This window comes from Styela clava, chromosome 1 (genome assembly GCF_964204865.1).
Source record: "Styela clava chromosome 1, kaStyClav1.hap1.2, whole genome shotgun sequence".
NCBI classification, from domain to species: domain Eukaryota; kingdom Metazoa; phylum Chordata; class Ascidiacea; order Stolidobranchia; family Styelidae; genus Styela; species Styela clava.
This window is the reverse complement of record NC_135250.1, coordinates 23,633,279-23,650,601: the sequence shown is the minus strand read 5'-3', so window position 1 is coordinate 23,650,601 and position 17,323 is coordinate 23,633,279. Positions and strand designations below refer to the sequence as shown.

Genomic DNA, 17,323 nt, shown 5'->3' with positions numbered 1-17,323 from the left:
TTTAGTTTTACGCTCTGGGCGTATTGTATAGTTTTCTAAGACACGAAAGGAATTGCATTGTTCCAGTAACCCAGTCGCTGACAGCAAACAGTTGTAATTGATTTCGTTGGTATTAGTATAAAATGAGTTCAAGCCTACCTACTTTTCAGTGTACGTGACTGGTCAGTAAAGATATCCTTTCATAATATAGTGAATGAAAATCATTATGATTTCTGCCAATTTATCCGCACTGGTAACAGTTAGATCAAACTATTTTCCTCCATTTCCATATACGTAAAGATCAGATCAGCCGGCTATTTCTACAACCTAATTTTCTTTCTATACGTATATCTCAAAAACATGCAGAATATCGAAAAAATTCTGAAAAATAAAACTAATTGTGTAATGAGAATAGCAATGCATTCAAATATCTTGAATCCGCATCTGAAAATATTTTCGCAAAAAATGATGGATTTGATATAGCACGAGCACCCTACATGTTGCATTTTTATCGCGTTCTTTATCAGAAACGGGTTAATACGTTCCTTATTATTTCACTCCTATTTTGCCGATGAAGTATGTAACAGATAGATCAGTAAAAGAAAAAGTTTTTGAAGTATAGAGAAAGCATGTTTACGGTTTGCACGTGACGTTTTTCTGGCGATTGAAGAGTTAGCCGACGCGTACATAAACGCTTGGTCTGGTTTTGTTTTTTCATTGGTGTTGTATACTTGCGTTACAGAGCATCTTAGTTTAAAAATATTATGAAGGTGTTGAACTATCATCTCCTTGTGTTAGGTAAGTAGTATTTCTCATATAGATTATACCGACAATTCGATCGAATAAAAAATATATAATGTTGAATAATAGTGGGAATTGCAGTTCACAACTAATTAAATTTTCAACCTAATTTTTATATTGCCATCGCAGCTTTAAATTTTTGAACATGTCACATATTACAGGCATTCTGAACATATAAGCATTCTAAAGGGTGGGTATTACATGTTTCCAATAATCCATTCGATATAGTATCTTGAAGGTTGTAAATATATTGCTACCAAAGATAATTGAACTGTAGGGATAGAAGATGTTTTTAATTACGGGATATTCAATGTAGTCGTCAGCATGCAATAATGTTGTTGATCACTTTCGTCTCGACTGCATGACCCACCCTTGAACCGTTCGTGCGTACAAGGTACACACAGTTTGGTGTACCCTTGAGAATTCCGTTGAACCGAGACTGTTAACCCTTCATGTGGCTAGCTGTGACTTTAGTAAAAGTAACAAGGACGCAGTCCTGATGAAAACATTTAGCCAATGCGAGTGAGTCCAATGTTTCATCTAATGATTTTACAACCTTTATATGCATTTCACTCCGACCGGGCCTCAGTACAATCAGTGTACAAGAAGCTACTCTATGTATATATCTTCCTGTTCGGCGTTGCTTGCCGAATTTATTACACCCTGTGTGAGTTGGTGGGCATGGCATTCGAAAGCATGATTTTTCCTGCGATACCAACATAGCTAATTCCAACGCTTTAGCTACGAAGCCAACTACCAGGTTAATTAAACAAATTTCAATTCATTAAGAGTAATAAGTATAATCAAGTGACTATTTCATATTTTATCCCTAAAACTCGTTTCTTTTTGCTAAAAATTAGCCCCGTTTGCGTTTGCGCTTTCGCCGTTTACGTCATGTACCAAAAATTCCTCTCAATCATGATTTCCTCAGAAGCAACATTAATATTATCTCATTATTCTGGCGATTGTGGTAAAAATGTTTTAATGCTAAAGTTTATTATTGATATAAAACACAAATAAAATACAATGTTACATTTCAGGATGTATCTTGTTCTCTGCGCTTTATTTCGTGAACGCTAAAGGACAGGAAAAGAAAGGATGTAAGTTTAGTTCATTCGAGTACCTTACTTAGAATAATCATTTCTACCCTGAATATTCGCAATAACTTTCACAGTGAAAAGTAAACAAAATATTAAGTATTCAAAAGACAAATAATGGGAGGTGCTGAACAGTATGTATTTGGGTTATAAGTCATCATTATTTATTTATTTTAAAGTCTAATACCATTGGCAGCAACTTAAAGTTGATAAAACATTTAGAATGTATATCATAGATGTCAGAAAATGAATGACCATAATGAATGCTACATGCATGAAATAATATTGATGTATGACGTCATTATTTTTAGATGATCCATGTTGTTCCTTTCCTTGTCAAAATTTTGGGATATGCACCAGAATAGGCTTTTCCGACAGATATACTTGTGACTGTTACAATACGGGACGCTATGGGGACAACTGTGAAAAACGTAAGTAAAGTAGTATCGCTGTCATTTGTGCCTCGTTGACAAAATGGCCACGGTCACCTCTGCTCAACTCTTCGATTCTCAATATAGTCCGGCAGAATCGATAAAGTTTTTTTTTATTGTTTAGATATAATGTATATGATATATATAATGATACCCAGGTAGATGTGGAGTATATATAATGTTGAGCAAATTTTTTTAAGTGGATTCAAAGCATCCGGTCCAAGATGACGCACATCCTGAACCCTGACCTGATAAACATACAATCTCCAGGTTGTGCGCCATCTTGGTACGAATACTTCAGGAGCGCCTTTTTGTTAAAAACAATTATTTCATAACTACGTGGTTTAGTTTTGCATACATAGTAACATTGAATCTCCTTACAATGCCAGAAATTTAATTTTAGTAGAATAAATGGTAGTTTATTTCACTAATAGAAGCCAAGATCCATCGACAGCATCTAGCCACCTTCTATTGCGCTCTTCAAACTATTTTTGCGTTGCCACGCGCGTTTCGTTTTTCTCGTTTAAGCTTAGGGACTTGGGAAACATTTCATTAGTTGAATTCGATTGGAATATTTGACCTCGTCTTTCACTCCGAACAAGGCCATGTAAAACCATCCACTGGTATCTAAAGATGTGTAACCTGTTTTCTTTTGGAAGAACCTCAACCTTTCAGTGCTGCATTGACTTTGTGGTAAAATTAATATATCCTTGTGGAGATAGAAGGTATGCGTATGCGAAACCGAGATGTTCACCTGTTATGCCAACATAGTTGAGTCAAACGTTTTGAATACTAGTACATCACACACCTATTCCTGCGTGCTTCGCTTGTACGTAGTAACATTTTTGCGCACATGCATCAAATTCCACTTGATTATTGAGCTATATGTTTTTGACGAGCTTTTGTGTATGATTTCATTCCATAGAAGTTGTATGCTGTTCTGCGTGTTGGTTTCCAACATCCTTAAATCGGTGATGCTAGTTAATCTTCAATACAAAAAGATCAGTAACATCTGCAATAAAAACAGCAGTACCCACTCAAATGACAGCTGGGGGATGGATACTCTTAGTATCTACTCCATCGCGTGCCTCTTACAGTCTTACATGAGTGCCAATTGGTATCTAAAAAGTTTCAGACTGCAGTTGGAGTGACGAAATGTTTTTAAATATATATTCTACTGCATACTACTGAAAGTTCCGCCTTATATGTCTTTTCCCATTGCACTATTCCTTTACTGATATTCGATAATATGACGCTCATCTGACATAGTTCTTAAAGTGTGTAGATGGGTATAATCTTTTCCACGCTGTTCGGACGGGATTGCGCGAATATATATAAGAATTGCTAATATTGGTTTGCAATGCGATAAAATCCCATCTCGGCATTTCTGCCTCTCGCAATTGCTGCGTATACTTATCGGAGAAGTTCTGTGACGTGGTTATCAAATGAAAAAAAAACATGGGAGTATTTTTTCTACTTCTCTACTACTATCAAACCTTGACATTTTGTGAAAACTTTTTTCCATGCAACCTTTTTTTTAAAACATCCCCAACAACCACAATTAATTCTGTTATTAAACTTCCGAAACTAACACATAAAATTATCAACAGATGCATATCACCAAGTAGATATTGCTGAATTAATCTTTATTTTAACATTTTTCATGTAATTCTTTTTGGTAAACCTGTTATCTATCGTAAATACAGCACATTTGACAATGTTGTAGTGTGAATTTTTTGGCCTCACATTTTTGATATTTGTAGTTAGAGCTCTTGGGGCTCTGTCAAACAAAGCTACATACAAAATATCGGTTGTAAATTGCAAAACATGATCATGTTGTTGGAATAACTTGGCATTTTACCACCCGTATTTCATTCATTGTTGAGAATATATTAAAATCTGTTTGCCTCTTTTGGTTTATGACATGGTTTCTTAAAAGTGGACCCCGTCCTCCTTGGAGGCCGCTGATCGGTTATCTTAGAGCACGAACAAACAGATGGAAATGCCAATATATAATAACAATGCATTTTTATACAAGAGAAAGCAAAAGTGTTGAGAGTCTTTGGTAGATTGAAAAGCATTGGCATGGAACATAGGAATGAACTACATTCTTTCCCAAGGATGTACTATAAAATGTAGCAATTTTCTCATTCTTGTTCTCGTGATATCATTATCTTCCACTGCGTCGTCGTGATCATCCCGCTGCATAACAATTCTCGCTAACAAATAATTGACTGTTCTCTACCGGGTGTATATCCACTTGAACCACTGGCGACTGCATTAGCAGGCTTGTATTGTTAATTGCAACGAAAACGGGTATTTTAAAATAGTACTCTTTATTTTACGCGTATGTTTCGACAGTATTTCCATATATTGTATAGGGGTCGCGACCCAAAACTGGCTCAACAAATACCTAAAAGTCATTGATTTTATTTCCTAGTAAATTTGGTGCTTTCGTAGTTTGTGCACCAAGATTGCGCACAACCTGAACATAGTATCGTAACAGGTTATGGTTCAGGTTGTGCGTCATTATAATGCACAGGTTTGACGAAAACCCCTAATACAATTATAGAGCCGTAAAAAAAATTGCTCAAGGCTGTAAACTCCACACCCATGTAGAAATGATGGGCAATGACCCTAAGATGAATAATCACAAATAAAAAAAACTTTATGTCTGAAATCAAACTTGGGCCAAAAAGGTCCCCTTATCTACCGAACTAATACTAAGTACTTATTGTGTTGAGTATTTGTGGTTTCAGGCGTACGATTTATGGTAAAAACAGTTTGCTATGTTTTGTATCCCGTACAATGATCTTTGACTGAAATACTTCATCATGAAAAGAATAATATTGATCAAGTCTCAGAATTTCAAGAAACGTGAATCATTTTTATTAATCGACTGTTCAAAATAACAACTCACTCGCAGTCAGGTTCGGCTGTCGCGCATCACTGAAGCGCGACATTTTAGTCATATTCGCCATGTTTGCCAAACAGCACACCACAATTTCGCCAAGCTTGTAACGCAAACTTGAAGCGACCCACGGTTTTTACACTCACAGTCGCATGTTTCAAATTCTTAAGTTAACAATTAATTTGAATTAACTTGAAGATTATAAAAATTGATTTGATTTTTTGCTTTTTAGAATATTGGAGTTCATGGATAGCTGACTTGATACAGCCATCTCCCTACACAGTCAATAAACTGACGACATACTACAAATATTTTTGGAAATTTATAAACAGTGTTGGATTCCTGCATTCTTCACTTATGGCAAAGATTTTACAAAGTAATATATTCTTCGCTATTCCTGTTGAGTATTTTTTGCAAGTGGGATTGATTCTCCGATCAGAATGAAAGACATAATGTTCAAAAATGTGCAATTCCAGATAGATATGTCTGCAAATCATTAATCTACCATAAGATCTATTTACTAACAATCCCGTAAGTGAAGTTACTATACCCTTATTTAAATAAATCAACCAGCGCTCGCATTGATATTTTGATCTGTAGGTGAATGAAATGAAGATCCGCAATCCATTGAAATATTACGGTGCTTAGGCCTATTCATACTCTGGATCACGAATGTGATAACGTTACTCTTTTTAGGAATAGAACCGGAATATATCAACGAAAAATCTAAAAAATAACCCAGTTTTACATGTTATTCTGTCTTTGGAACTACCCTAGAAAATATCTGCAGTGCCGTTGTGAACTTCTCAAATCGGAAAGCCTATTTCGGTTAAATAGTTCTTGGGTATTTCCCTTTTACTTTAATTTGTGAGACACAAAGCTGAGACAGCATTAATTGATTATTAAGTTGCATATATTGCAATATGTATTCTTACAATTGGGAATTATTTTCATCACTATTCTGTTCTTTATTCACGCCGATTGTTCGCAAAATGCTTAGTTCGACTTTCGATGGAAGAAAATAAATCAGTATATTCATATATTTCATATGAGTCATCCTGTTTTTCAAAATGTATCTTATATTGGTTGTTTATGGTCTATTTGGAATTCATATAACACTTCGCCACGGAGAGAATGTGTATAGAAAAAACAACATCACGCTTCGCTTTTGTATTGTTGTATTGTTTGTTCGCTGAGTTGCAATTATTCCAAGTATCATACCCTGAAATGGCGTAAATACAGCTAAAACTAAATATTGATAGCCAAGTGCGGCAGGAGTTAGAATTGCAACTGAGGCGGAACATACTACTGCTCGATGAGTCACATCGGGGAATTGAGAACTATCATTGTCTGCGATATTTACATACTTTGTTGGAAAACTCTTTTACTAACGCTTACGAGAGTTTTGAATTGAATCAGACAATGGTTACCTTGGTCCTCGACAAAACCTCAAATGCCTTATACTCAGTTACAGAGTTGTACCAAAGAATTTACCTGGACTGCATAATGATACACCATTCAATTCAACTATTATTTGTCATGGCAAAACGAAAACCTGGGAACAATCTATTTTTCAAAATAACATTACTCAACACAATGTGTTTTCACTATTGTTTTGTTCCTACTTCAAAATCTAGACAAGTGTCGTATTATTCTGGTAAAACATTATGTAAGTTTTATCCCTCAACGTGTATGTTTCATCGAAGCATATTTATTTACTTGAAGTCGTATTCATAATTTCTTCAAATATTACTACTGCATCTATTCATATATATTTATATTTCTCTAGTAAAAGCATTGAGACCACCATGGCCTGAAGCACACAATACTTTTGTCGACTATACAACATGGGATGGATACGCTAATAAAACTTATTATGCACTAACTCTACCTCCTGTGCCAAAAAACTGCCCGACTCCGCTTGGAATTGCAGGTAGGATGCTTACCACAAGTGTAGCGTTTAGAACCTAAATCAGGGGTGGCCAACCTATGGGGCATGCGCCAAACGTGGCGCATTGCATGATTAGAGGTGGCGCATTGCATCTTTAACCCTTTTCATGCCAAAATTGTTAATTGCACTTGGCTTCTCCACGCAAAGCCGTTTTTTTGCGATTTACATGGTGACTTTTGATTGTACCTAAAATCTATTCTCCTTACTCCACGTCGCCCACTTACGGCTTGTTGGAATTAGAAACAACAGGCGATTATCGACGTTAGCTTTTGGACGGACTTTATGACATTCATTCTAGACTTTTAGCAAAAATTAGTAAAAGTTACTATTTTTTCCCTACTGAAGTAAAAAGTTCAGAACTTCTGGAAAAATAGAAAATCCTCATTTATCAGCTTGAAACATGAATTTTTCATTGCCCAGACTTCCCAAATATCTCCCAATAACCATTGAACAACCAGTTGAATTGCCCAAGCCTGAAAAATTTATTATAAATCAACCCACAACATGCTGAAAATGACCCCTAAATACCACCTTTTTCATCCAAAGTTCAAATGACCGTTGTCAACAAAAGCGAAGCGTAAAATCGCTTGCTGTGACGCAAGTACTAATCTCGAAGAAGCCTGGAGTAAAATCACGCGACGCTAGGCCAAACAGCTGATTAGCAAAGGATAGGATAGGATAGGATTTACATATTTATCCCGGGGGAGAGGAAAGCCGATAAGACGGCTTATCCATATGGCGAACCACGGCCTCTCGTCCGGTTACCATTCCAAGTCGGGTATGGGATTAGTTTTTACTGTATTGTTTGTTTTCGGAAGCATGGACTTGGTGGTGGAGGAAGCCGTAACCGACCAGCGGTTACGTGAACCACCCAACGACGGCGAGGAGTCCAGCAATCCTCTCGCACATAACCATCCCTACATGGGATTCGAACCTGCGAACCCACGCAGAGTAATTAGAGGTGCGGTGGCGAGCGTATTCCTAACGCTTAGCCCGTTGAGCCACACCGCCGCGCCGATTAGAATCGATTAGAATTTGCCCAGGGTTTTATATGTCGTTTCGGAACGACATATAGATGTGAACAACCATTTTCTGCCATGAAACTAATTAAAAGCAAAGCGAGGTCTTACAGATTTAAATTTGAAGAATGCACTGCTCCTCCCAGTAACAACCTTAACTCCAAGAGTAAAAAAACTGGCGAAAGTAAAACAGCAGCAAAAGTCTCATAAAGGCGGTACTTAAATAAAATTGATCAGTTTTATTTATTATACTTCCTTGCTTAATTTCTATTCATGTGAAGTTATAAATTGTAAAAACTACATATACGTGTGTATATATGTGTGTGTATTATAAATTTATATAATTTCAACAAGAAGCGGACATTAAGCGTGGGAATACAAGAGATTTACGGCGCATCTGAAACATTATGTTTAAAACGTGGCGCATGGTATGTGAAAGGTTGGCCACCCCTGACCTAAATGATTTCCGACTCATTTCATATTTTTCTGTTAAAATATTTTGTAAACCTAGGATAATGAAGACCCGTCTTTTCCTGACATGTCCAAATGTTCAAATGCATGAATAAAGTGGGCACATTCCGACATGCCGACCTTATTCAGCATACATTTTTTTTAATTAAATTTTGCTCAAAGCAAGATGATGCGCACTTACTTAGAATTATGAGCGACCACTAAATACGATCGGAAAAATAGATATAGAGTAATGGGTTACACATGATTGAAGTTCTTTGAAAAGTTTCAGCATAAACTTATTTTGTCTGGTACACAGACTGAAAATAGTACTCATTTGGAATAGGCTAGTTATAGCCTAATGTATTCAGATAGCTCTTAACTGTTCTTAATGTAGTTCTTTCTACAACCATTTACAACACTTTGACAGGGCCGAAAGTACTTCCAGATACAAAAAAGGTTGTCGAAAAAATATTCACAAGAACTGAATTTAAACCTTGTCCACGTGGTACAACTGTGCTAACTCCACTTTACGGACAGCATTTCACTCATCAGGGATTCAAGAGTCTTCATTCGGATCACACTCTCTCATGGAGTGAGCACTCGGTGAGATATTATTTGCCGTCAACATTATTCTGATGAATCTGAGATAATTGAATTTTGATAAAAAGTGAAAGAAAACAGACAACTTTGTCTCGTACCCACAGTGAAAACTAAATTCAAAAATACTGTATATTTTAACCCAAATGGTTTCCATTGTTACTGCATTTGACCCGGCAACGATGCTCTATTATGAAGTGTAAAACCTTTCAATTTAGGAGAACCTGATACAAATAACCAGGGGAAACCGCTGGCCGCACCTTTATTAACAATATAACATGTGCTGCTGGCTTCGCACAAGCTAGCTGCTAACTGCTACGCCATAAGCATTGATAATAAAATGGACCCATGTGTATAGTATTTGCAACGCAAAGGGATTTGAGTTACTGGCATGTACAAAATTAAACTAAATTAAAAATTTGTTTTGCGGGCCAAACACCATTCCAAATTGGCACTTCTGCGTGGGCCGCATAATTTTTCTTGTGGGACGCATTTGGCTCGCGGGCCGCAGGTTGCTAACCCCTGCTCTGGTTTAATGATCGCTTAACTCTAATTCCCGGTTTACAAACTAACCCGTCATAGTTTATCGGCGGCCCGTCAAATCACAAGTTTTTGAAAAAAAAATCACATTCGGGCTGGGAAAAAGTTTGTGGGAAGTAAATTTAGAGAGTGTCAGTATACCGATACGCAGCATCTAGTTCTAGAGAAAATGTAATTTACGACGTTTATGACATGAAAATACAATGATAGTGTGAAGAATTTTTCAGTTATGAATATTCATGCGATCCATGTTTTCACATATGAATGTCATAAAATTGAGTACGATCGTCTCGGTCGAATTCATCCCGTAAAGCTTTTATACTACACATCGCACCCGTTTCGCCATACCTGCTCGTTTGGCTTTCTTGCTTAGTGTGATCGTATCTTAATTCAAATTTCAGATTGATGGTGCTCACATTTATGGAGAAACATTAGAAAAACAGTTTTCATTGAGAACAATGAAAGGAGGAAAAATGAAAATGCAAATGATTAATGGAGAGGTTTGATTAGTACTTAATAATATATGAATATGTGTGTGCTGTAGAGAGCCATGAATTACGAATCGATTTCATCTACGTTCTAAAACTGTATTTAATTGGTATTGACACATTTTAGTTATTAACAGCCAACTGTTACACTTACTTTTGTTTTTCTGATATTCCTCCCCAAAAATCGTTTCCAAAAAATTTCACCAAAAAAATATCTTTATGTTTTATACAATATTAACATGATTTTTATGTCATATTAATGTCAAATCGCCTTATAAATTTTGGTTTTTGTATGACCGCCCGACAATATTTATGTAATGACTGAGTTTGTATAACATACTCTATCCAAAATTCAGAAATATCCACCGCCGCTGAAACAATGCCCTGGAATTAAAATTAAATATCCACCTGAAGTTGACGAAAAACACAAATTTGCCATGGCTCATCCGTTTTTTGCAAAGATACCTAGTCTGTTGTATTACACCACCTTATGGTTGCGTGAACACAACAGAGTATGTGGTATACTAGCCGAACAACATCCAGATTGGGACGACGAACGCTTGTTTCAAACAACTCGACTGATCATAATTGGTGAAATTTTAAAAGTAACTGTGGAATCTTACGTACAACACTTTGGAGGAATGCATTTGCAGTTGACCTATGAACCCAATCTATTGCACGAGACACCCATGCCATGGTCAAGCAATCGAATTCATGTTGAGTTTAATACTGTATATCATTGGCATAATATGATGCCTGATTATTTCAAAATTGGAGGTAAGACGTTCTGAAAATTGAGTGTGAAAATTTGCATAACAAGAGTACACAAAATATACGTTTTTTAGGTTGCTCCTGACATTCTAATACTTCAGAATATACCAATTTGAAGTAGTCTGTTTAATCATTTATACTATTGTTTGATGATATCTGCAAATTTGTGGGTCATACTCAAGCAATCCATTCTGTCCACAAAAGCAAATAAAGTTTTGACAAAGGTTGCGAAGTAATATGCAAACTACACATTTATCATTTTTATTAATGTCCAATACCATCTTTTATATTTTCTAGATAAAAATTATAGCATTGTCGAAACATATTACAACATGGATCCTCTGCTTGATCATGGAATGAACGTTTTCACAACTTCTCTATCAAATCAATTAGCTGGACGTGTAAGTTAAAAATGATCAAACTGTTTAAAATGCACCAAGTATATTTTAATTTGAACAGTACGTGAATTCAACTCCGTTATGCGAGTCTACAAATAACATTTTCAAAACATCGACTCGGTCCACAATTTTGTTAAAAATAACTTCAGTCCTATATTTGTATTGTACATATGGTAAACGAATAGAATGAAATGTAGAAATTGGAAGATAAAAATGTCTTTCTCTTTACCTACTGGATCATCTGGAAACAAAATAATGCGCCCAATAGAAAGAGAGCCAATATATATATATATATTTTTTTTTTTTCATTTGTTCTTCCCCAAATTACACGTCAAATTTTAGGCAAATTTTGTTATTCATTGGGATCATAATCAGAAAAAAATTGAAATATCTGTTTCATACTTTAATTTATAGCATTGTAACTCATAACCATTATCAATTATCATTTTCTCACTGATTCCACTTCTACTTAGGGTGCTGGAGGTCGAAACATGCATAAATCATTGCATCCAGTCGCGATCAGAGTCTTGGAAATGAACAGGAAGGTTCGACTTCAACCTTTCAATCGATACCGGCAATCTTTACATCTGCCTCCATACAAAACATTTGAAGAACTAACAGGTAATTTTTACTCATTTGCAATGCAGTTAGTGAGACGTTCATCATTATTTTTTCATTAAGCTCCATGCGCGCTTCCAATGAGCCGTGCAAATGCGAATACACAGACTGTCTTTGGTTACAGTTCAAGTTCCCGGAGTATTCTGCAGTCAACCATGGTATATAGTTTAGCGGCTATAACTCGCAAACGGACCATAAATGCATGTCTCACTAGTTTGCTACAGTAGGCCCAAGAGATCAAAAAACACTCACTCAATAGCGCTGTGTTTCTGTCCTCATTTAAATAATTATCCACAAAGATGGAGATGTAATTTAAAACGATTTTTCAGCAAACATAACCTAATTCAACCACGAACGCTAAAACATTAGAGCATTGCTTTAAAAATGCGTATACTTCTATTGCTGAATTTTTCAGTTGTGTTGTTTCTGTTTATTTACAGGGGAAACAAAACTTGCTCGTGTATTGAGTGAATTGTACGAAGGCGACATTGATGGAGTGGAATTTTTTGTCGGGGTCATGGTTGAAAAACGACATGATTCGAAAGTATGGGGTTTAACACTGAACGAAGCAATATCCAGCTACTCTATGAGAAGGTACGTTTATCGTTTTATTCAACATGTATTGTACGCACAGCAATCGCTAGGATGCTATTAGTTTTTTCCCTTTTTTAATTCCTACAGGGCCTAATATTTCATATCATATTTTGCTACATTTTCATCACTCGCGGGCCAATTGTTTGCTTATTTGACTGGAATTGCGGTAGACATACAATTTAGGTGTCCATGTATTTGAATATTGTTCTCTTTTATGTCGTAAAACTAACTCTTAGGCTGCTCTATTGAACATTTCAGAAAATTTGAAATTTGTCGATATAATTTTCTCTGTCTCTACCAGACAATAACCAGTAACTGACTGCAGATAATAGTCCAATATCTTCAAATATCTCATTCGGCGACGGCGACATGTACAAAATATTCAACAATATCAACTTTGTGCTTATTTGTTCAGTATATTTTCCAACACTATCGGCTCTCCCTCGTACTGGAGGGAATCAACATTTGGTGGGAAAGTAGGATTCGATATAGTGAAAACAACTACGTTGGAAGATCTCGTCTGTAGAAACATCGAAGGTTGCCCAAAGATTCGTTTCCAGGTAAATTTTCAAATTTCATGCTTAAAATATTAATTTATTGTTTCGGACACAATTTATTGTAATCAATAATATCTCGGTAAGTGTTCCAAGAAAGCAAACTGCATTTAAAATAGTAGAGTAGTTAGTAAAGCAGCGACTGTGGGTTGCCAAAATAAACTCAAAATACCATTACTGTTGGAAAATGTATTTCTCGGTAAAAAATTGTTCAATAAGTCCAGTTTGGTTATCAAGCATTTTATTTGCACATAAAAAGTAAAAGTTATCGCAAAACTTTAACTATATGAAAATAAGCGAAATAGCAAAATATTGCACTGTATGTTACGTTTTTTTTTATTCAAGCCGTTTGCCTTTCATTTTAAATCCCAATGGCCAGCTGGAAATGAATTTGACCTTTAGACAACAACAACATAAGTTCAACAGTTCTTTCAAAGCCTGTCATATTTTGTGATATTTTTTCGAAAACTCAATTGAATTATACAGTGTATAACTGTTGTATTCCGATGGGCGCTAGAAGTGTGTGTACCAATATGGAGGTAACTAATACGCCTACTTTACATTAAGTTGTGTAAAGGGACGAAAGCCTATGGGTAGGGGTATATTCACCTGACTAACATAGACAGTCCCCGAATTTGTAATAGCACTAAAATAAGGAAAATCGAAATAAAATTTTGCCTTGACCCTATCCTGGTACTTACACTACGGTAGTACCCTCCGGTGTAGATGGGACTTCATTTAACAATGATATCTATGGGACAAGAAACAAGCTCTTGTGTTTCAACGTTATATGAATATAGAAAACGAGAATATCGGTCAGAGACCGAAGACTTATCGATCGAAATTTAGGGGATCCCCAAAACAGCGCTCTTACTCCATAGTGACACCTTGTGTCCCATCACTAAATAATCAATAACTCGCTAATTATACGTCATAATTCATCCAAAATCAATCTGGTCCGACATATGATGAATGCACATGCAAAATCTGGAGCAGATTCAATCTTGCTTTCGTGAGATATCGCTTGCATCAAACAGACAGACAAACAGACAAATACCTATCAACATACTTACCGATTAAAATCGATAAGTAATAATACAAATAAGTATAAGTGAGATATAACACGCCATTCAAAGATTTGTATTTATATTACACAATTATTAATTTTCATCTGGATTATAGATGGAAGAGGCGATCAATGAAGACCAAGCTATGGTATACAACGATATCGAATTCACCGAAACGAAAAAGAAAAATACCAAGACCGAGCTTTGAAAACAGTAGCGAAGTTCTAACGAACACTGAAACAAAAATAGTTTCTTTCAATGCTTTTGACACTTTAGCATTAATCATACTCCAAAGTTCAGCTTTTTTGAGGTTATTTAGTGCTGACGTTAGACGTTCAACGTTCAACAAATAACTCATTATACTTCATTAACTCCCTTTCATTATTATTTTGAATATATTACGGTATCAATCACTTAAAACTCACACTTCATTTTATGCACGTGAGTCGATGGGTCTTTGAGCCAAATTTTCGTTTTTTTTTGTTTGGGTTGTTGTCAAAAATTCGCTTTTTTCAAAAGTAATGGACGAATCCATTTTAAGTTTTAATTTTCATAGAAAAAATGTCACTAAGAGCCAACTTTTATTTTTTCTAAATTTCCTTTGACTTCCACGGAACCCGATATTTCACCCCAAAGTTTTTGATTTCTTATTTAATTTCCGAGAACATCTTTTATGACGTATGATGTCAAGTTTGTACACAGAAATTTTCTATGTCATACACAATTTTTGTAGAAAACGGTGATTTTTTATTCCGTGAATCTTGTTCGCCGATCTTTTTAGTCAACTCGATGCTCAGCTATGTCCTTACTGACATAATGATGCGTGTCGTATATCTGAGCATTGCACCCTTGATTCAAATGTATTGGTAACAATCACTTAATTAATGTAAGTCCAATAGATAGATATTGGATTTTTTTCTTGTTTGTCTTATTATTATATACTACCAGTCTATTAGATCCAAAATAACATCATGATATCGGTGTTCTGGACAATAGAAAGATTTCAATTTTGATTTTGAATTGGATGCAGCTCGAATGTATATACATAATAACGTCAGTTTCCGTTGTAAATTGAAATTTTGTCTGTTTGACTCCATGCCTTTTGTGATGCATCATAGCATGCATTTCCACAGAGTGATAGTCATCTACTAATGCAACGAATTCGTTTTTTTTTTCATTTCAAATATATACACAAATTTTGCCTGACGATGAAACGGAAATGCGGGGCTTTTGCTATTAATCATGATTGGAACGTAATTTCGTATTTTCGTTTCGTTTTTATTTCGATACGATTTCTTTCAACTCACTACTTTGTGTAAGAAGCACGTAGATTGTTTCTCAGCTGTTTGTTATACACTTAGATATATAAACGATTGAAATTTCTTTGTCTCATTTGGTAGCAACTATGGGAAAATATATTTCTGTGTTTAGAATTATCGGAGATATGACTGTGAATTGAAAAGGTATCTTTTTCAAAACTGCGAGTTGCAAAGAAATGAGAAATATTTGTTAATCTTAGAATTTTGCTTCGAAAGAATAGCAAGTAGGGGGCTATTAACTCGGCATAGTTTGCTGTGATCAGTTTGTTGGTTATGGACAGCAATGAGAATGTCAGCTAGAAATCACCATGCTGAATTAATCACGCTTATCTAGGTGGGAATTCGCAACATCTAAAATATTATAGGGACTTTACTTTATTGGATATTTAGATATAATGAGACGCGTCACGCGTGTATTTTTTTTTTGTAAATCATCAAGCTAAGTCCACCGTCACACGAGGTATCTGTGCCCTTGACATGGTATTTCAAATCCAAAATTTTGAAATAAAAATCAGAAATACAAAATTGACTGAAATAAATGAGCTATTTTTGTTTCTACTGCTAACGAGGAAGGAAGTAATCCAGTAATTCAATGTGTTAACCAGAGACCCGATTTCCAGCATCCAGATGCTAAAAAACAGCGTCACGTTACAACTCTACACATATAAAAATAGCAAATATCAGCATATATTTATGTTATCACATCAAATACTTTCCGTATTGTATTCCGCCAAGTATGAGCGCGTCAGATGAAAGATATGGAACAAACCCCAATAAGTCTAATATATTCCTTGCGGAACATTCCAGTGGAGTTGAATGACAAAAAAATCAAGTTTTATATGTTGTAGTGTTTTAGGTATAGCAATCTAATCGCACTGGACTATGGTACTGAATGGGTGATTAATATCGACAAAAACACAATTGGCTGTTGCACGTGAGGGAAGTATAGGCTCTGTAAAATACACGAGCAATTGTAATCTCAAATTCAGAACTGATGCGGAGAACAGTGAAGCAACGTTAACGTTGGAAAACTTGATATAAGTGCTAAGTATTGAGACAGTATGGGAGCGTTGAATGAATAAAGACGACAGCTGTTTTGTCCAGGAACGTAAAATCAGTGGTTGGTTGGCCAAGGGTCAATATTTATCGCGGCCCGGTTCTAAGGTTAACAAGAACACCCATTTCACATAGCCATGGTTGCCATAAGATGACGAATATGATAATCTGATTTGAGGTAAAATTGTTCCATACACATATGTTAGCAACTGTATAGTAGTAGCCTATGTTATCATGCGGTATTGTTGAATATTCTACCCTTAAGACGTTTGTTATTATGACCCTATTGAATCGCTGCAATCCTATGTCAGCTTTTGGGCTCAATGTTGAGTCCAGTAACAGTATGTTATTATATAATTTTTATTTTCATGGATGTTTGATTATTTGTCTTGAGCTTTCTGCATTTTTTTTCGAGTACCGGTATATATTTTGATTTTAGCCCAACGAAAAACTCAAAACAAGTTTATATAACGGACAATAACCGGTGCGTTGCTTCACCAAGTTCGTCATCAAACTTTTCATAGACAAGCATGAGATTGCCTGAAGTGCCGTTCAAACATAAACATAATCGTATTTTGTTTGCAGGATCAATGAATCAATCCTGTGGGCACATTGTTGGGTTAATAAAAATAGCCAGGTTAAAATTATCAAAAACAAAATTTCTATTATAATTCATGCG

The 17,323-nt window shown here is 35.6% G+C and overlaps 1 protein-coding gene across 1 annotated transcript; it reads left to right on the top strand.

Moving 5' to 3' along the window:
* The first annotated feature begins 640 nt into the window (after positions 1-640).
* Positions 641-15,708, top strand: LOC120348658 (prostaglandin G/H synthase 2-like). The gene is made up of 13 exons (XM_039418848.2): positions 641-777; positions 1,821-1,880; positions 2,189-2,308; positions 5,452-5,595; positions 7,009-7,152; positions 9,070-9,245; positions 10,181-10,279; positions 10,624-11,044; positions 11,336-11,439; positions 11,910-12,057; positions 12,495-12,648; positions 13,064-13,208; positions 14,385-15,708. Exons 1-13 carry the CDS (start codon positions 744-746, stop codon positions 14,475-14,477), a joined length of 1,842 nt encoding a protein of 613 aa, XP_039274782.2. The 5' UTR covers positions 641-743; the 3' UTR covers positions 14,478-15,708.
* The last annotated feature ends 1,615 nt before the right edge of the window (positions 15,709-17,323 follow it).

Coding starts and splice junctions, on each gene's coding strand:
- LOC120348658 (XM_039418848.2), top strand. CDS start 744: ATGAAGGTGTTGAACTATCATCTCCTTGTGTTAG. Junction 778..1,820: donor CTATCATCTCCTTGTGTTAG/GTAAGTAGTATT, acceptor GTTACATTTCAG/GATGTATCTTGTTCTCTGCG. Junction 12,058..12,494: donor AACATTTGAAGAACTAACAG/GTAATTTTTACT, acceptor GTTTATTTACAG/GGGAAACAAAACTTGCTCGT.